We start from the raw sequence: 19,582 nt of genomic DNA, 5'->3' as shown, positions 1-19,582 counted from the left end.
GTACGCGAAAGCGCCGACAGTGGCTCTGTAACGTACGTGACGGATCGGTGGTTTATATTTTTCGAGGAATCGAAGATTACTCGAAGTTAAGAAAATTAAGACGATATGGAACCCCAAGATGTTTACTACAGTAAAGCGGAATACGTAGAAACGGTAAAAGAAGTGCAAACTGATATTCGATAATGGTAAAAGAATACGAACGACCTTAACCTCTTCTTCCGTCTCTCTTGATTTTGACGTTTCAGGCATCCGGGAACAAAGTAAGCAGACACACTGTTCTGTGTGGTTCGCAGAATATCGTGTTACACGGTAAGGTGATCGTACAGTCGGATGCTATTATCAGAGGCGATTTGGCAAACGTTAGGACGGGACGTTATTGCATTATCAGCAAGAACGCTATTATAAGGCCACCTTTCAAGAAATTCAGCAGAGGGTTGGTAGTTGACGGCTCGGTGATCGCCGACGCATTAAAGAAACGACGGAAAGTTTATCACCGCCGTAACGTCTGATTTCATTTCGTCGTTTCTTCAGCGTTGCCTTCTTTCCTTTGACGATGGGAGATCACGTGTTCGTAGGAGAACGGGCGGTGATCAACGCAGCTATCGTCGGCTCTTACATATACATAGGAAAAAATGCAGTAATCGTACGTATAAGGCATACACGCGTAAACTTTATTTATACGTATTTGCACGAATTGAAGCAACGGGATAACAGAAAGAGTAAGTGCTTGTTCAACTACGCAGGGAAGAAGGTGCGTCCTGAAAGACTGTTGCTACATCGAGGATGGAGCGGTGGTACCACCGGAGACCGTGGTACCCTCGTTTACCCGTTTCGCCGGCAACCCTGCCAAGTGCGTCGAAGATCTACCCGAGTGCACGCTCGACCTCATGCTGGAATTCACCAAAAATTACTATCAACACTTTTTGCCGTCCAACGTTTAACACGTTTGTACGCGTGTGCAGAATAGAATTTATACGGAAACATGTTAGTATTCGTTGCTTATCTCGTACGTTTTCATTGAACCGAATTCACCGAATCCCCGATGGTCGAACGTGTTCCTCGTCGTTGACCATCATCCACGTCCTCTGACACCGATCCATTCTCCGTTTCCTTGCTCGGAAAGCGACCACCCTCCCCGTCGAACTCAAACGAATCGGCTTCGCCCCAAGGTGTCGCGTTGTCGTTCGGTGTTTCACCGGCAAATGGCAGAGCGTTCGAAGCGAACCTCGTTACCGCCCGGAAGTCGATCAAGCTTCCTTTCCTATGCCAGAGATATTCCACCGCCAGCACAACGAGACTGAGAAGCGCCCCGTAACCCACCGCCACCAACGCGAAGTAGCACTCGGTGAGTCCAATGCTGACGAAGCTCGTTTGTCCTTGGCATTTGGGCTTCTTCGTGTACAACCGGCTGTCTTCGCGAGTTTGCAGACCAGTTTCGGCCAACACCAAAGCCCTGAAAACGATTCCTTTTCTTTTCTACCGTACCGCTACCGCGTATCCGTACCATCTTACGCATTTTTTACGATCTCCAAATACGGCGACCGAGTTGGGATCACCAGAAGCGGATACAACATGTTCAGTATATCGATCTCCGTGATCCCGCACTTCTCCTCCTCCCGATACGTCTCCTGCATTATCTTGTAGAACGCGCCCAGTTCCGAGTGGAACGCGAACAGCTCGTCCTTAACGCGTCGAACCCCTTCTTCGACCGGCAACCACGAGCTGTTGTGACCCTTTGGTTCGATCTTCTCCACTATGGCTCTTCGCAGGGGATCTTGAAAGCTCTGCGAGAAGATCCACAAACGGACATTGTTACTGGATCGAGTCGGTAAACCGGGCTGGTTTTAAAGAGGTAAGAAGAGGATTCTTCGCGAATTCTTGGTCCGCATACCTTGAGGTAGTGTCGAACGTGGACCACATCTTGCGCCCCCAATTTCAACGGGCTATAGAACAGGTCAGCAATAGTTCTGATAGAGTCGGTGGTCGATTGGAGCAGAGCGACGATATTGGCCGTGTAAGAGGCGTACAGGTTGAGAGCGGCGAGTAAGAGCATCAAAGTGACGATTCGTGAGGGAACGCGATACGGCTCGTAAGAGTATCCTGCGGGATCGCGGTTCCGTTTTACCGACTCATCGGAGAGGGAACGCGAACGATACATCCCCGTTCATAGTATTGGAACACTCATAGAAAGCGAGGAAAATAACGGCGATTAGGAAATCGTTAAAACATTTAAGAATTATTGTCTGCTTTGAAAGTTATGTATAGACATATAGAGATTCGTAAGATAAAAAAGAATTCGTATCTCGTTGTACGACGTTATTGTTAAGGTTATTAGATGTATCTGGATACAAAGAAACGCGTGGATAAATTGTAAGGTAGAATATATATATATATATGTATTGTGAATATTAAAGTACAATGTGAACTGGTCCAGATCCGCACGCTAACAGCGTTACCCTAACACTGAAAAACCCTGAAGCCATCGATGGCTTCGGTACTTGAGGAAACTAAAAAGACCAGACGTAGAGTTTTCTTAGAAGTGATGACCACTTCAACAATATCACACGGTTGAAGATTACTGTTGAGGTAATTAGATGTGTGAACAGAGGAACGCGTGGATAAATTGTAAAGTAGAAAATATATTCTAATACAAAAGTGTAAATACAAGAAGGAATATAATTTGAGCTGGTCCAGATGCGCACGCTAGCAACGTTACCCTATGATTGAAAGCTCTGAAGCCATCGATGGCTTCGGTGCTTGAGAAAACTAAAAAGACCAGACGTAGAGTTTTCTTAGAAGTGATGACCACTTCAACAATATCACACGGTTGAAGATTACTGTCGAGGTAATTAGATGTGTGAACAGAGGAACGCGTGGATAAATTGTAAAGTAGAAAATATATTCTAATACAGAAGTGTAAATACAAGAAGTAATATAATTGAGCTGGTCCAGATGCGCACGCTAGCAGCGTTACCCTATGACTGAAAGCTCTGAGCCATCGATGGCTTCGGTGCTTGAGGAAACTAAAAAGACCAGACGTAGAGTTTTCTTAAAAGTGGCGACCACTTCAACAGTTATAATAATAATCTCTTTTTACTTTATTTATTCTTATATACCTGTAAATTTTCATTCGTACTGTGTAAACTTTTTTAAACTTTACACGTAATTTATACATCAGAGAGACGAAGACGTATAGTACGTCATAAGGCTTTTACGAAACGTATGGCAAGTTTTTACAAAATTTTAATCGCTTAATCGTTTCTCCGATAACGTAAGCCAAGATTATCGTATCCCGCAAAAATTCGAATCGCGCGTTACATTGTTCCAATACTTACGAACGAGAGCGAACTTACCTTGTTGCGCAAAAGCACCCAGCACGACCATGAAATTATCGCTAAGCGTTTGTTCGTCTAGATGAAATTGCTGCCAATATGCAGCGCTTTTCGCCGATGCTCCCCGACGATATTCCCATTTGGATGAAAAGTAGAGCAAGCCAAGTACCAGCAGAAGAAATACGCCGATCGCTATCCAGACGGATCGTTGAAACGGCAACGCGAAAATGTTGCTCACAGTGGACAGCAAAGGCGCACGAAAAATGAATTTCGCTCTGTCGCGATTTAAGCTTGTACATACGTTGATGGAGATGGATGTGACGTCCTTCGTTATCGAACGACACGACTTACTTGGTGCGGGTATAAAGTTGTACATAATCGATTACACCGATACGCTGTTGAATAAGGTAGGTTCCCGTGCCTCCTATATCGATCTCTCGTCGTTGCAGCATCCCGGTGAGGCCGTTCCACGATCCATTCTCCTGTCGATATCCCCAGATGTTGGTCACGCGAAAGTCGATGCTAAATCGATGCGAAAAGAAAAACGCAGCTCGTTAGAACGCATGATCTCCTAGGAGCCGAAAAGTTCGTCACAGCGGGAGACATTTCGGCCCCTGTCAGATGCTGGTTGCCATGCAAGAGAAAGGAGAAGCGACGCGGCAGGGGAACGCGAATGCGACTCACGTTGCATTCATTCGGCTCGCTATATGCAACATCCAAGGATAGTTGGCCTTCGTAACTGCATCTATATGCTTATTTTCGTAATCGGTTAAGTGGTTGATCGTATCGGGATCCGTCATCTATGGGAATGCAAATGCAAAGCTAATTTATTAAGCGACGATTATCTAGGCTCGCGAGTTTTCAACTCCGCCAGCGAACGAACGTTCGACGCGACGCGATGTTACGCTCGTTGTTGCAATTTGGAAAACTCGTTATCTTAATTTCACTTATCGTTGTTTGCGTGATCCAAAGTGAAATTCATCGCGGCGCGTGTTCGCAAATCCACGGCGGATAATTCTTCGTCGAACGATCGCGTGATCGAGGGATACCACGAGACAGGATTTCAGGGGCGTCTGCCGAAGATCCCTTCTCCGTCGTGACGCCGCGTGCAGATTCGTCGCTCGAACGCCACCATCGACCGTCCAGTTTCCTCGATTCTCCGTTAGAACCCCGTGATACGGGCTAGGCCTGTACACGGACGTTATTTCCGTGAAGCTATCGTCGACTCGCAGTTTCGTCGCCACGATCACCTCGCTATCTGGATAAACGGTCATGTTGCCGAACGTTTGCTCCACGTACGCCAGCGAGTTCCCAGCGATCGTCCCATCTCGAAGCAGAAGCCATCTCATCGGCGCTGAGAACTGGCCGCTCCGGTTTGCCTGCGAATCGGATGCACGCGACGTCGTTAGAGATGGATCGCGACATTTCGCTGCTTCTCTTCTCGAATCCGACGACGTACCGCTCGCAAGAGTGGAATCGCGTAGTCGCAATCCAGATCCACCACGTACAAAATTCGATGCTCCCAGCTGTCGTGGCGCGTTCGTAGCTCGAATCCCTCGAACTCGCGATGTACGTCGTGTGCCAGACCCTTTCTCGACATCCTTCTGGAAAGCTCGATCGCGCCGTCTACGAGCAGGAAGAATCGTTCGATTTATCGATGCGTTTCCTTACCAAGCGTGTCAACGAGATTCGCGCTTTCGCTTTACCTTGGTCGACACGACAGAGATGCGCCGATACTCTTACCGGTGGAAACAGCACGTCGATGGAATCGTCGATCAGGTCTACGAACCACGAGTCGAACGCAACCGCTCGTCGAGTACCGGCGAAGATCGCGAGGATACCGAGAACTCGACCGAGAAAGAGCATGATGTCGCTGGATGAAGGAGCGTCGGGAAATACCGCGCGACTGCCCTTCGACCACGTCGGACGTGGGACGACGCTCGCTGTGTTTGAAATATTCAGAAGTTTGCGAGGAACCGCCCTATTCGCAAACTACCGGCTTCGAAAATAACGGGCTAGCTACTCGGATGGGTACGTCGTGGATTCTCTGTGCCGTGTTTTCGTCACGACAGCTGCAATTTGCCGCTTCGTGGAAATTGTCGCGGCGAAGGGTACGCGCGATGCGGCTGATGTAAATCGAGAGGCAGGCCATAATGCAACGCGGTTCCTCTTTCCAATCGATAAATCGGTCGGTCGATGATAAGTATCGGCGATCGACGATTAGACGATTAAGTCGAGACACGATTATCGGGAAGGCCAAGACGAAACGAAAGAGAGCGTGGCGTCGGTGCGACGAACAAGCGGCAAAGTAGGTAAAGATGGACAAAGATGGTGCGACGTAGAAATAGAAGAAAGAGGATGATACGTACGCGGGAGAAGCTTATTAGGCAATCGCGCGTAGAAATTCTGACAATGGGGAGACCCAGCGTTGCGCGCGGCTCTCATCGGTGTATCGCGTGACGACTTAGTGATAGACACGTGTGCCGAGCCCACGGAATAGTTGATATCAGCGGCAGGTCGTTTGTCGACTCGCGGAGGTGGGCTGCCCTCCTACCAAACGCGACGCCACGGTATGTAATTGCGATGAGCTACACGTGCTAGGGATTACATCGGATTTACGCAAAACCGGCGCGTCACGAGACCGCTCGTGCCTCTGCGTCAACATCGGCGGATCAACATCGACTGATCGACATCGCGATATTTTCCTCGAATTTCTCTGACCGGTTCCTTCGGTTCGTCGCAGCCGCGCCCACGCGAACGCGTCGAAACAGCGAACGGAACGAAAGGGATTGTCGTGTCCTTAAGCTCGGATCGTCGAACGCCGACCCATTAGTTTGTCGACCTATCGGTGGCGAGGTCGAGGCGAACGAGCCAACGCGAACGCCACGGGAATCGTTGATTCCCATCAACGTCGAGGTCTCGTTAAGCGAGAGCATTCGCGTTCGTGTTCGGAATAAGTTGTCGTGGAATAGAGCGCGATGACGCATAACCAGGTCGGATTCGTCGACTCGAGATGTTCCCGAGGATCGAATCCACCGAATCGCCAGCTTCTTACTAGATCGGAAGAGCGTGCTCTTGCTAGCTCGGACAACGGTGTAGGCATTTCGAAGGAAACGCGATAATCGACACGTTTGCGCGTACACGTAGACGCGAAGATGAAAAGGATCGTATGTGGAATTTTTCGCTCGCGATCGCGCAACGCAGCTTACGTTTATCTACGGTGTCGGCGAAAACAAAAAGATGGATGAGCGGCGCGCTACGGTAAAGTAAGGAGACGGAGGACGGTGGGCGAGGTGCGAAGCAAAGAGAAATCGGAGCGCAGTTGCGAAGCATGGGGGCAAGGGCGGAGAGGAAAAAATTTGGAAGCCTCGGAGGTAGCGGCAAAATTCTTTGATTTCCCGCGGCGATTCGGTTCGGGAGAAACGATATCGGTGCGTGGGGAAGGCGGTTGCGTCGGTGGGGTTCCAACCGCGTGTTCTAATTGGTCGCCGTCCATTAGGTGTATACAGCTAAGTGTCGCGAGTTCGGCAGCGTTCTCAACAGTAGCGAAGAGACCGAGCGCGCGTCAACCTTTGCGACCGATCGTCGTTTCCTGCTTGGTTTCGTTCATCGACATCAGGCCCGAGATTCAGCTATCAAGGACGAGACGTCGAGACGTCGAACGAGTACCAGCATTTCGTCCTGGACGCCTTCGAACGATACGATGTCGACGAACGGTGTTACCGTGGGCTCGTGCAAGTCCGAGACGAAGAGGCCTGCCGAGGTGTTCGAGACGGAAGTGCCCTTGCCGTCCGGTGAGTTTCCTATTCCGGTGATCGTTACCGGGACTTTATTCTCCGATTGTAATAGGAATTCTCGCCGCTCCTTGTTCCACGCCGCAGGAGAAACTCGAGCCACGGACGAACGCGTTTGCTTTACGTAACTAGAAACGCTGTATTTGCATAACCATTCCTGCTCCCTCGTTATCTCGAATTAAAAAACCAAACCGTGCACCGACACGGGCTAAGCTGCCTAGAGAACTGGCCAACGCTGCTCCAACCTATCGTCTACCGTTCGCAGATCGCACACTCCCGCGCATTTCTACGCTTTTCCCTCGCTTTCTTCGAAAGTTACCCTCCGCGGGGTTGTTGCGCGCTGCCCGTTTACCACGGCCGTTTTTTGTCCGCGACCAACACAATCGGAGACAAAATGCCACGGATCGTGTACCTCGAGTCCTAAACGTGTCACCGTCACGCTATCTCGCGCGATCACCTTGATGTATTAAGACTTGCGGTGAAATTAGCGATACGGAATACGGGCGTTGCGTCGCAATCTTGCACCGCGACGTGACGGTACGAAGGGGGGACACATGGTACGACTGAAAATAATTTTCCTTCGTTGGAAAGAAGATATACACGGATTTCGAGTTTTATCGCGTTTCACGGTACTTTTGTAAAACACGTTTTACGACCCACCGAACGAACCATTTAACGCACTCGCGATTTCACAACGATCCTGACAAGATACTCGAAAGATGGCGACCCTACCACGCGTCGACTATCGATCATAATCGAGTTCGTCTATCCTCTCCTAGACATCCGATGATAACGCGCATTTCGTTTCCCAATTTGTTCTCTCGTCGTAAACTTGGTCTTCACGTACGGCGTACCCTTATCGATTCGTTCATCTAAACGAGCTGCGCGCATCGTCGATTTCGTTTCACTTTTCTGCGAAACCGGGAATCAGACTTTGGAAGAACACGCGACCAAAACGATCGCTCTCTTGCCGACAACACGTACATACGTATGTACACAAGAAAATACGTGACCACTGACGCTGGCCGACTATCGGACCTTCTTTTTCAATTGGCGGATGCATAATCGCCAACTAACTGGAAACGTCATGGCAACAATGTATTCGAAGAGTCGACGAGCCTCGAAATCTTGTCAACGTCCACCTATCTTATCGACAACCGCAAAAGTCTGTTTTCTTTCTTTCACAACGACGCTCGACCATGTTTTGTCTCGATTCATCGTCTTACGAGAACCTGCGCTTTGAAACTCAATCGCGCAGGATAAGGAAAACCGGTATGAACGCGGGGAGAGCGAACGATTGTACCTCGTTCGAACGATTAACGACTTGGAAAAATGTGACCGTGACGGAGCGCGCGTGGGTGCTTCGTAAATGTGTATCGAACAAACTTTTTCGCTCCTAGATCGACCTTGATTCCAATGATATCGAATCGACTGAAAACCGTTCACCATACGTTTCCTCTTTCGCGATAGAAATTCACCGGTAACAACTTTTCCGACCTCGAACGTTTTCGAAGTGTGTTTTTCGGAGGAAGACCGTGGAAGGAGGAGGATGAATAAGGAAGAGGAAGAATTTCTCTCGTTTCGATAAAAGTTCTCTTTGGCAGTTGCAGACGAGCGTGTCGTGCCTCGTCGTTTAGACGCGAACCCTCTCCCACATCCACTTCTCTTGAATAATGTATTACGCCACTCGTACGACGCTCTCCTCTGTAATCGCCGGTCCTCTATCGCCGTGTTTTCTCGCAGAACGAGTGGTTAAGCACGCGCATTCAATAACAAACAGGCAACCAGGCGGAAACGATCGATCGATAGAACACCGCAAATCGTCGCGGAATTCCAACGATACCCGTTGTCCGATCGATCTTTGTCGTTGGTAGCGCGTGTACCGCGAATTATAATTTCTTGTGTTTTTCCCCTTATCGGCGCGATGCTCGTCGCTCGATCCGCTATACTCGATTTCTCAATACTAGAGAGAATATTGACAGTCGAATAAGTGCGATAGAGCGCAACTATCCGAACGTATATACCAACGAGTAAATAATCTACGTAGATACTAGAACTATCCATTCACGGAAGCGCGATTCGACGGCAGCGACACGTCGAAAACACGAAAGTAGAAAGTTTCTAATCTGGCACGAGATGGCTGTCCCCTGGAGCGTTCGCGTTCTACCTCGCGTTCACCGGTCAACGTTCCGTGACGTGAGTGTGGATCAGGGCCCAGGTTCTCGGGCAGGGCTCGATGTTTGTCTATCAACCGATATCTCGGTTGCGAATACGTATCAGGAAACGCGTTCGTGGAAAAAACACGGCAGAAACCTTGACACGAATTGCTGGAAAGTTCAAAGAAAGGAAGGGAAAGGTCGATGCGCTCGCGCTCTCGAAGACGGAAATCGTGCCGACCTCTCGACTCCTGCCAATTTTCGCAAAGCGGACGTATTACTTTCAATTTCGAGTTCCGCCGAAAGCTTCCTGTACAATTACGCTCGCGCGTGCACGGTCTTTCGTTGTTCGCCCGAGGCGGACGCTATTTTCCACTTTACAAAGTGGATAACGCGTTTAGGGGACGAAGCATTTCCTGTAGACGCAGACGCGAACGCGCCGTGCCAGTTGACTCGTATCGTGTCGATTCTCGAACATCGAGAACATCGAACGTCGAAGAAACGAGACGCTCTGTTTGTTTGAAAATTAGCCCGCGATATAGACGCATCGACGTCGACGAAGAAACGGAGCGTCGATAAACAAACGACTGTTTCGAACGTATCGAACACTCAGAGACCTCTTCGTGTCGAAAACGCAAAGACTAGGTACAGATGGGTGTCCGGAATAACTCGTTACCGACCAATCGTTCGGTCGATAATTGGTTGTCGAACACGACCCGTTTTTCCCGTTTGTCTTCTTGTCCGATTATCGGTAACAAACCTAATTGCGTAACGAGTTCCGATTAAAAGCATTTATGTATGTACATACGTACATGTGTACTTACATAAATGCGTCGAGAGATATTAAGTGTATTTCCCAGAAAAAAAGGAAGTTGATACTTTTTTCAAGCACATCTTTTGATTCGAGCTAATCGCGGAAAGAATTACGGCTGACGATCCCCGCAAGATAGCGAGTAAACGCGAAAAATACGAGACGCAATTCGCCATACCGGATTCGTGCGAAATGGCCGACTAGTTTATCTCGCACTTGCACGATGCAAAGATTTTTGGCACGCGAGATCCGCGAATCTATCAATAGCAGCCCCCCGCGTATCTTTTATTTTTGTACGCGAATTGGCGGCGCGGTTAATACGAACTTTCGAACGTTCCAAACATTCTGGCGTATATCGATACGTAACGATTTCCGCCTTTGATTTCGAGGAAAACGATCCTAATCCGCATCGTTCCGATAATCCATGATGATGCAACTTTGTCTCGCGACAAAATGCGAAAGTCATCGACGAAATCGGAATTTGCCGTGTACTGTGTGCGTTATGTCACGTCATGTATTTGCTCTGGCAAATGGAATAAAGCTTTGACCTTGACGCGGTAACCATCAAACGGATGTTTCGTTAAACAAATGCGACTATCTCACCGATGTGACTCACGATCGACTTCCATGGCGTTCTTAATTAGCGGAGGCAGCGAATTCGTCGACGCGACAACGGACTTTCATCGCCCTTCCACCAAGATCGTAAACGACGCATGACGTGCTACGATTACGCCATTATTAAACAGCGTTGCGATTCGAGAGATAATAAATTCCAAGGGTTGCGCGAGTTGATCCGAAAGATAAGCAGCCAGGCCAGCCAGCGATAATTTTACCGATAATTTTTCCGTTACGTAATATTTGTAGATATTTTCGGACCGAGAATTCTTCGCGGTTCGGACATAACGAATAAATTTTTCTATACAAAAATTTAAATGGTCACGGTAACTGCAGTGAGCTCTTGATCTCGTCAATTACCACCGTTTCCTATCAGATCATCGAAGCTCTTTTATGCAGATTCTCTCAACTGCAGGTTCGATCGTATCAACCTCATAAATGGAATATGTGAAATAGACGATAGTTTTCGCAAACAGATTTGGAATTTCAACTGTTATATCTTTTTCTTCCGTTTTTTCTTACATTTTTCTTGTATTTTCCTGTATTTTCTTCTACTATGCTATATTTTATGTTTCCGCAAAGCGTTGTATCTATTTTAGCATCTATTTTAACATCTATTATAGCATATATTTTTGTATAATCTTAATGTTAAAAGGATTTTGCTCGTCCATCTTAATAAATTAAGTTAATTTAAATAATCGCGAAATCTCGGAAGGGGCGCAAAAGAATAACACTGAAAAGTAGTACGTTAAATAGTAAGCAGGACAGGTCGAAGAACGAAACGTGTTCGCAAGGTTATCATCGACAGGAGTCGATCGTAAGATCGTCGATAAGATCGAACGCGATTTAAAGATATAGTGTGAAAAGGGACGTGGTTTCGCGCGCGAGCCTTTGATTGGTGGAATCAGTGCAGGGACGCCAGATGGCGCCGTCGCGTCCAATCGAAGAATGGGATTGACGAGGCTAGCGCGACGATTGGACGAGAGGTCTCGGTTGCTCGGACGATTCGTTTCGTCAGACTGCACCCCGCGGTTCCCCGCGGTTCTCCGCGGTTCGCGACTTAGCATCGGATCAACTAGCACGAGGGAGAAAGAGAGAAAGAGGCAGGTGCGTACTCGCTTCCGATCACGGGTTCCTTGTTAATCATCGTTATCGGTCTACAACGAAACCGTCAACCGATTCGCAGCAACGAGTAGCTGATACATTACTGGCGCACAGTGAGTGCTCGGTCGCGCCCGTGAAAAGCGTTCTCCATCGTCTTTCTCGTCGGCGTGATTGTGACCGTCGTCGTGTCGTGCAAGCCAGGAGCGCGTGTTTGTCGAACGATCGCGCGCAGAAACGGCGTTCGATTTTCCTCGGCTGGTGCTAAGAAGATAGCGCGAGTCATCGTATCTCTGTTGTGTCGGCAGAAGCGGATAGGCAAGAATACGCCGTTACGTTTTCCTTTGGTTCGCGACAACGTATCTCGTTCACGAGATCCCAGTACGAGAATTTCGGCATCTTCGTCAACCGTTGGTGTTCGCGTTGGCGATTTGTTCGGTGGTGCATCGGCTCCGTGCGTGATAGTTCGTGCGTAGAACGCGTATCGAGCGTGCAATGAACAACAGCAACGGCACTAACGGCAGATCGAACGGAGAAAACAGGGGACGAAATGGCCACGTGCTTGTGTGGGAGCAACCAGGCTTGGAGGAAGAGGACGGACCTATCAGAAAACGTAAAAGTACGTCGGCCCGGCAGGCGCACGCGCTCGTGCGCGTGCATTCCTTCGTTTACGTAGAATTCTGTCAGATTTTCTCGAAATTCGTGCGGCGTTTCGAGGTTGAATCCGTTCTCCATAAGCCGCATGGTTCATACGAGTTTGCCACTCGGACGAAACTCCGTTTACCCCGTGAACCGCGCGACGAACACGTGCTCCCGCCGTCACTCTTCGCTCTCCTCTTCTTTCACTTCGCCAATCTCGCCCTTTCCTTTTCTTCTCTCTTTCGGTAGCGCGCGCGCGCGCGCGCACACCTATGCCGTCGCTTCGAAGCTCGCAGCCTGACGGGTTCGCTGATTTCGCGGGCTCCATTTTTCAATCTTTAATCCTTAAATGCGATCACAACGCGACTGATATCGAGTGGCGTAAACGTAGTGGCACGCGGTAGCCGACCCGGTTTCCGGGCACGGCAGCGAACTCGTTAAAAAAAGGAAGGGGCCAGAGTCGAACGACCCGATCCGTTCGTCGACCAACGCGTTCCATTTATCTGTGCTCTCGACAGAAATCGTGCGTGGGTATGTAGCAGGTCTCTCTGTCTCTCCCTTACACGAACGCGTGCCATCGTTCCGATCGTTCGTTTCTCAACTCCTTGCACTCTGTCGTTCCCCGAGAGACGCCGGATGAAAAGAGAACTGAAAGAATCGTCGGGCGAATGGTTAAAGGCAACTTTTTGAAATCGGCATGGAACTTGATAGTCGCGTCGATGGCCGGCGCCATCGAACGCCAAACAACGTCAAACGATAAACAACGAAGAGGCGAAGGTAACGCGCGCGGCCGCTGATCGCCGGCATCGTTGTTCAATCAGCGATTAAACGGAGACGGAGATGGTTGGTGGGCGGCTGTCGCGTCGAAGCGTCACGTGCGTGATTCGACCGCGCCTCTCCTTCCATTCGCTAATTCCATGTTGCTTTACGTCGCAGCGATAGCAATAGCGTCCGCACGACTGCGGTGCATGTCGACGAGCTGAAGTTATTTCTACCGAGCACGATCGACCACCACGTGCTCGATGGATGTCCGATGAATGCTAACTCGATGAGTTCTCAGGGAAAAATAACGATCGCAAACCGTACGTGAAAACGGTACGATGAAAAACCTTGAAACCGCGAACCGTCTGACTAACACGATCGATTATCGTGCCGCGGTTGTTTAACCCGCGCGACCACGGAATTCCTTCTCGGCGAATTACGGCTCGACGAGCGACCGACGCGACAACACACGAAACGTTCAAAGTTCAGACGGCTGTTACCGAAAACTATTCCTATTACGTATCACATATACATACGTACGAACGAGCGTATCGTAACGCGGAAGAGTGGGGAGCGCAAAATCATCGCGGTTCTCGCTCGTTGTCGACAAATCATCGCGATAATCATCGCGATTGCATTCCGAAAATAAAGCTTACATCGTCCATCTATTATTAATTCGCGCGTTATCTCGACATCTCGTCGCAAAAACAACGCGGTATAAATAACCGAGGAAATCGCGCCTTGCCAAACCGGAGAAAGGACCTGTGCAGCGGCGCGCTTTTCCGTCAACGACCGATCAACGCGGTTCTCGATTCTCCCCTCGACCTTGTCCCCTCACGTGCACGAAACTGTCGCGTCCTTGGCGTACCTCTGACCGTGGATCTCGAACACGCCGTACAATTTGCCTCCGCCGTCTTCTTTTCTGTCTTTCTTTTTTTTTCTTTTCTTTCTCTTCTTTTTTCTCTTTTTTTTTTTCTTATCGTATCGTCGAAGAATCGCGTCTGGCGTTTCTATTGTATCTGCAAAATTACCGCCTTTTTTTTTTTTCTTTTTTAAAGCCTGGTTACGTAATTCGCAGATGTTTGCCGCTAATCGACCAAAGAATTTTTCAAAAGATTTTCGAACGAAACTCGAGCGGCTGACCGAACCGATTCTATGCGTATGCGCTGCTCGTCGCTTTCGACATCGTGTTATTTATCAGTTAACCCTTCGTCGTCATGGTCATCGTTGAGCCGATCTTTAAACGACCGCGTAACGAACGAACGTTTGCTGTTGCAGCGTTGGTGGGTTCGCGTCACATAGTGACTTTGATGCTGTTCCTCGGCATGGCGAACGCCTACGTGATGAGAACGAACATGTCCGTGGCGATCGTCGCAATGATCAATCATACCGCCATCGTAAATAAGGAGGAAGAGGCCCCGGTGAACGAGTGCGGGTTCGTTAATTCCAGCATCACGAGCGTAAGTACGAGGCGCTGTGCCTCTTATCTAATCGTTCCTTCTCAGATGCGATCACCGAGACGAGCAAAAGATCGGTAACCGTAAGTCGCGAACAATATCCATCGAATATTGTTTGTTGCGGCAGGATCACGCTGGAAAGAGCAGCGACGGCCAGTTCGTATGGGACAGCACTAAACAGGGTTATTTGCTCAGCTCGTTCTTCTATGGCTACGTCATCACGCAAATACCATTCGGAATACTTGCGAAGCGTTACGGATCCAAATACTTTCTCGGTGTCGGTATGCTGATCAATTCGTTGTTTGGACTGCTTGTGCCTATGTCGGCCCGTTTTGGCTACTATTATCTGATGGGCGTTCGCTTCATTCAAGGTCTAGGCGAGGTAAGCGATCTCTAAAGGATCTTTCGATCCTGCGTTCTCCCTCCATGCGCGTACTCGCACGATCGGTCGAACGAAAAAGGATAGAAAAGCCTCTAATGTTTTTAACGTTGAACGCTTTTTGATCGTTCGGGTGTATTTCCTGCCCCTAGGAATGGATTATCCCTATTGCAGGGTCCCATCGTGCCTTGCACGCACGCGATGTTGGCCAAGTGGATACCGCCGAATGAGCGTAGCAGAATGGGAGCGTTCGTATATGCCGGTAAGCTCGTTCGTTTCGACGATATCTTTTCTTCCGTCTGCGTAGCCCTGTCGCACGTCCATCAACACGGTACGATGCTACCTTCTGGGATCTACCGCGAGCGATTCACCTTCTTCTTCTTTTTCTTCTTATTCTTCTTCTTCTGCCTTCTTTCTTTTCTCTTCCTTTATCAATCTCACATCTTATTCGAGGTATTCGCTTTTTTGGAATCTACCGATCGATCTATTCATCGTTCTCCGTGTTTTACCTGTAGGAGCACAGTTTGGCACTGTCATCTCGATGCCATTGAGCGGTATCCTATCCGAATATGGTTTCGACGGCGGTTGGCCGTCGATTTTTTACGTGTTCGGTGCGGTCGGTACCATATGGTGCATCGCTTTTCTGCTGATGGTGTACGAGGATCCGGAAAGCCATCCGCGTATATCCGAGGACGAGAAGAAGTACATTCTGAGCGCTCTGTGGGGTAACGCCGGAGCTTCCGTGAGTACGAAGGGATTAGCGACATTGACACGCGAGTCGTAAGCTCCAGCAAGGTCGCTTTAACGACAACGTTGTTTTCACAGTCTCCGCCCGTACCATGGATTTCCATCATCACTTCGCTACCGTTCTGGGCTATCCTGATAGCGCACATGGGCCAAAACTACGGATACGAGACGTTGATGACTCTGCTGCCGACCTTCATGAAACAGATTCTACACTTTGACATTAAATCGGTAAAGAGAACGGAAAATGGATAGGTGTCGCAACGATTGTAAACACGAGCGCGAAAAGCAGCAAGCTCGTCATCGAGACGATAAACATCGCGTAAATATGTTACAGAACGGCACCGTTTCTTCGCTTCCCTATTTGGCCATGTGGATATTCTCGATGCTGGTGTCTCACATAGCTGACTGGATGATCTCTAGCGGCAAGTTTAATCACGGATCCACGCGGAAGATCATCAACAGCATCGGCCAACTGGGACCAGCTATCGCTCTGATAGTCGCTTCGTATACCGGATGCAATTCCTGGTTGACAGTAACTATTCTTACGATCGGTGTAGGCTTGAACGGCGGTATCTATTCCGGATTCAAAGTGAATCATTTAGATATCTCACCGAGATTCGCCGGCGTTTTGATGTCTTTCACCAACTGTTTGGCCAACCTGGCGGGCTTACTGGCACCCATCACGGCTGGCTATATAATCGTTTCACCGGTAATTATCGCGTTTCGCGAATTCTCGTTCGAACGGCGACGAGCAAAGCCTCGAATCGCAACCTGATATCCAACGAACGAAATCATCTCGCCTCCTTTTTCTTTTCAGCCGACTCAAGCGAAATGGAGGATCGTGTTTATGATTTCGGCGGGCGTGTATATCGTGTGCGCCTTGTTCTACGCGATATTTAGCTCTGGACAACGGCAGCCGTGGGACAATCCGGACAAAGACGAGGACAAAAACGAGAAAGAAGGCTTGGAGACTGTGAAAACTGTCGCAGAAACGCACCATTGACGAGCCAGCGTGCTAGTTGCTTTTTACTTTTATTATCGGGTCCTTCTTCCGTATATTTTTTCTACTTTGTTCTTCGTTCCTGCCACTTTGCCCGTTCAACGCGACGGTGTCGCCGCGCACATGGTTCGCAGTTGCTCGCCTTCTCCGCGTCTTCGCATCTCGCGCCCATTGTACGACTCGACCGTCCATCGTCGAACGTTCGCCTTATTATCGTTCGACGAGTGGTCGTTAACACGCACGAAACACGGACATCGCAAACGCTAGACGGAAAGTCAGATGCGAGCAAGACGATAGGAACGCGCGGGCATATATTCCAAGAAAGAAGGATATTCAAACAAACTGCATAGTGATTTGTCACAGCGGCAGTGGATCGCCTGGACGATTAGTTCTTTTCTCCGACGCGCGAGCAGCCGTGCAATTCGCTGTTTGTCCCTTGCTCGTGTGCCAAGTTAAATAGCACGCAAACATTTGTACAGCAAGTAAGTCGAATCGAACGTCACATTTCTATATCAAGTACAGACAAAGTAAATTACGGAGGAGATATATGTATGCTTGGGTACGTACGTACGTGCGTTCGTGCGTGCGTGCGTGCGTGCGTGTATGCGTGCGTGTACGAGAGAGAGAGAGAGAGAGAGAAAGAGGGAAAGAAAGAATGATAAGCGTGTAAAAAAAAAAAAAAAAAAAAAGAAAAAAACGAGCGAGCGAAAGATAGAAAAAGCAGATAATTTTACATTTTTATAGTATTCATTTTTACTTAACGGAGATTACGTGCCTTAAGACCAAACAGTGTCGAAATAAAGATCAAGTCGATGTATTTTTCGAGACGTCAATTTTTATTGCGCGCTAATAGCGGTTATCGACCAGCCAAAACGATCGATTAAAATTTCCGTCCGATTTCTGGATGCACGAGCACAGGCGAATCGCGCGTTTCTCTCTTTCTCGATCGAATATTAATCGATGCTTGGCGCGATGCAACCCAGCACAAAGTACGATGGTGCGTTCGAGACGGTAACGCGTCCGAATGCCGCTTCTACGAGTAAACGGACAAGTACTATAACAGTATTAAAGTTAATATCCTCGCGTTTCTCCCATCTCTGTTTTCGTTCGTTACTTACCATGCGTTATCGCGAGCAACTGCCATTTTATATTGTGCGATTGAAACTGATCGCGAGAAATGCGATAAATCGCTTCCCGATTTCGCAAACGTCCGGGAATCTTCAAACCGTCGCGTCGCAACTAATATAATGCAATACAACAGTGGTTTATAATATAAATATTGTAAATATTTTTACGCATAGGTTTTTATCGAGTTGTAGACGTTAGACAATTTGTTGCTCCTTCTTATTTATGCAACGTGTACAAAACAGAATGAAAGGATAGGCAGAAAGTGAAAAAGACAGAGAACGAAAGAGAGCGAGCGTGAGAGAGAAAAAGTAGCCGTTAAGTATGCTGAAAAAAAAAAAAAAGAAAACATTCAAAGGAATTATACCTTCGTAGCAGAATGCATTTTCTTTTTCTAATTATTATTGTTATTATTATTATTATTATTATTATTATTATCATTGTTGCTGTTTATTGTTGGTATTATTATTATTATTATTATAATTATAATTATAGTTAGTAGTAGCAATAGTATCGTAATTATCGTCATCGTTACTAAGATGTAGTCGTGAGTGCAGAATTATCGTACGACACACCAACGCCAAAGAAACGTGTACGCCTTTGTTTCGTTTCTCTTCCTTTTTACCCCCGTACATACAGGCGTTGTTACGGGTGTATACGAGTATACTTTATCGAACGACCGCTTCGTCGTAATTCGCACGAGCTTAGCCCGTTATGTAGTACGCGCGACGACACTCGAACAGGCATACACACGTACCCTCGCGTTCAAGCGGACGTTTACTAAAGCTTTCCTGCTCTCGGGACGATCAACCTCTGAAACCATGTCGCTCCCGAGTGGAAATTTTTCAAATTTCTAATTACTTACCGTTCGTTATCGCGTGTCTATCTCATTTTGCTCGACCGTCTCTGGAGCGAGCGTATCGCCGATACCTCTGATCGCGTAAACAGGGATCGCGGCGGATCAGTCTGAAGTACCTGCGTTTTTCTGTGATCGTCTATCTAAAAAAAATGTATCTTCGACGACTTTCCCCAAGATTACTACCTCGCTAATTTCTTGGTAACCCGTAGACTATCCAAATCATTGTTGTAGCGGAAATATGACCAACTGCCCGTATGAAATTTTGCGTACGCGAGGATATTGTTAAATTACGGTCACGTATTTACACGCAACGTCTCGTACAATTCGTACCGATCTTTTTACACTAGGCTATCCGTATATGCTTATATGTATATACGTGTGTGCATGCGTGTATATGTATGTGTGTGCGCGCGCGTGTATATATAAACATACACATACACATATAAATTATGTAACTGTGTATACTCGTGGCTGCGTACGCTTCGTGCGCGTGTATGCACGACTTACCGACAATCGCGATAGAAATTCTTGGAAACCAACTTTTTATAAAGTCAATTGTAAAACGATCGATATTTTTATATAAATATTTATGGTCGTTGCGCAGCAAGAGCTGACGCAATTTTTCTAGGTCGTACGCGAAATATCTTTCATATTACCGAAATTGCAGAGCGTATAAAGTGTACACACGGGTAAATAAAATATCGCTCAAAGAGTACATCGCCTTTCAGATCTTTATTCATTTTAGCGTAAGAGAATTCGACTGAACGATTAAGGAAATCGAATATCTTCGTTGATGCATAATAAT

General features: G+C 47.9%; 3 protein-coding genes across 8 annotated transcripts; 2 read left to right on the top strand and 1 right to left on the bottom strand.

Moving 5' to 3' along the window:
• Nucleotides 1–14: 14 nt before the first annotated feature.
• On the top strand, nucleotides 15–1,002 carry LOC139994088 (dynactin subunit 5-like). 2 transcript variants are annotated; one of them, XM_072016403.1, is made up of 4 exons: nucleotides 15–153; nucleotides 246–433; nucleotides 532–643; nucleotides 744–1,002. In XM_072016403.1, exons 1-4 carry the CDS (start codon nucleotides 106–108, stop codon nucleotides 939–941), a joined length of 546 nt encoding a protein of 181 aa, XP_071872504.1. In that variant the 5' UTR covers nucleotides 15–105; the 3' UTR covers nucleotides 942–1,002. The 2 variants fall into 2 exon arrangements, with proteins under 2 accessions (XP_071872504.1, XP_073968138.1); XM_074112037.1 differs by having other exon boundaries at nucleotides 725–1,002.
• Nucleotides 649–11,293, bottom strand: LOC139994080 (ionotropic receptor 75a). Of its 2 annotated transcripts, XM_072016385.1 has the most exons (11): nucleotides 10,107–11,293; nucleotides 5,039–5,275; nucleotides 4,792–4,958; nucleotides 4,382–4,711; nucleotides 4,017–4,132; nucleotides 3,684–3,854; nucleotides 3,354–3,607; nucleotides 1,892–2,100; nucleotides 1,513–1,784; nucleotides 1,033–1,453; nucleotides 649–890 (listed from the first exon to the last, which is right to left on the bottom strand). In XM_072016385.1, exons 2-11 carry the CDS (start codon nucleotides 5,196–5,198, stop codon nucleotides 864–866), a joined length of 2,127 nt encoding a protein of 708 aa, XP_071872486.1. In that variant the 5' UTR covers nucleotides 5,199–5,275; nucleotides 10,107–11,293; the 3' UTR covers nucleotides 649–863. The 2 variants fall into 2 exon arrangements, with proteins under 2 accessions (XP_071872486.1, XP_071872487.1); XM_072016386.1 differs by lacking the exon at nucleotides 10,107–11,293 and having other exon boundaries at nucleotides 1,011–1,453; nucleotides 5,039–6,481.
• Nucleotides 6,938–19,492, top strand: Picot (putative inorganic phosphate cotransporter protein picot). 4 transcript variants are annotated; one of them, XM_072016398.1, is made up of 8 exons: nucleotides 6,938–7,126; nucleotides 14,489–14,670; nucleotides 14,795–15,049; nucleotides 15,221–15,308; nucleotides 15,562–15,788; nucleotides 15,872–16,021; nucleotides 16,128–16,502; nucleotides 16,611–19,492. In XM_072016398.1, exons 1-8 carry the CDS (start codon nucleotides 7,036–7,038, stop codon nucleotides 16,794–16,796), a joined length of 1,554 nt encoding a protein of 517 aa, XP_071872499.1. In that variant the 5' UTR covers nucleotides 6,938–7,035; the 3' UTR covers nucleotides 16,797–19,492. The 4 variants fall into 4 exon arrangements, with proteins under 4 accessions (XP_071872499.1, XP_071872500.1, XP_071872498.1 ...); XM_072016399.1 differs by lacking the exon at nucleotides 6,938–7,126 and adding an exon at nucleotides 11,381–11,815; XM_072016397.1 differs by lacking the exon at nucleotides 6,938–7,126 and adding an exon at nucleotides 11,824–12,428.
• The last annotated feature ends 90 nt before the right edge of the window (nucleotides 19,493–19,582 follow it).

Source organism: Bombus fervidus, chromosome 14, assembly GCF_041682495.2.
Source record: "Bombus fervidus isolate BK054 chromosome 14, iyBomFerv1, whole genome shotgun sequence".
Taxonomy (NCBI): Eukaryota; Metazoa; Arthropoda; class Insecta; order Hymenoptera; family Apidae; genus Bombus; species Bombus fervidus.
The sequence above is the reverse complement of the archived record's forward strand: the minus strand, read 5'-3'. Positions and strand labels throughout refer to the sequence as shown.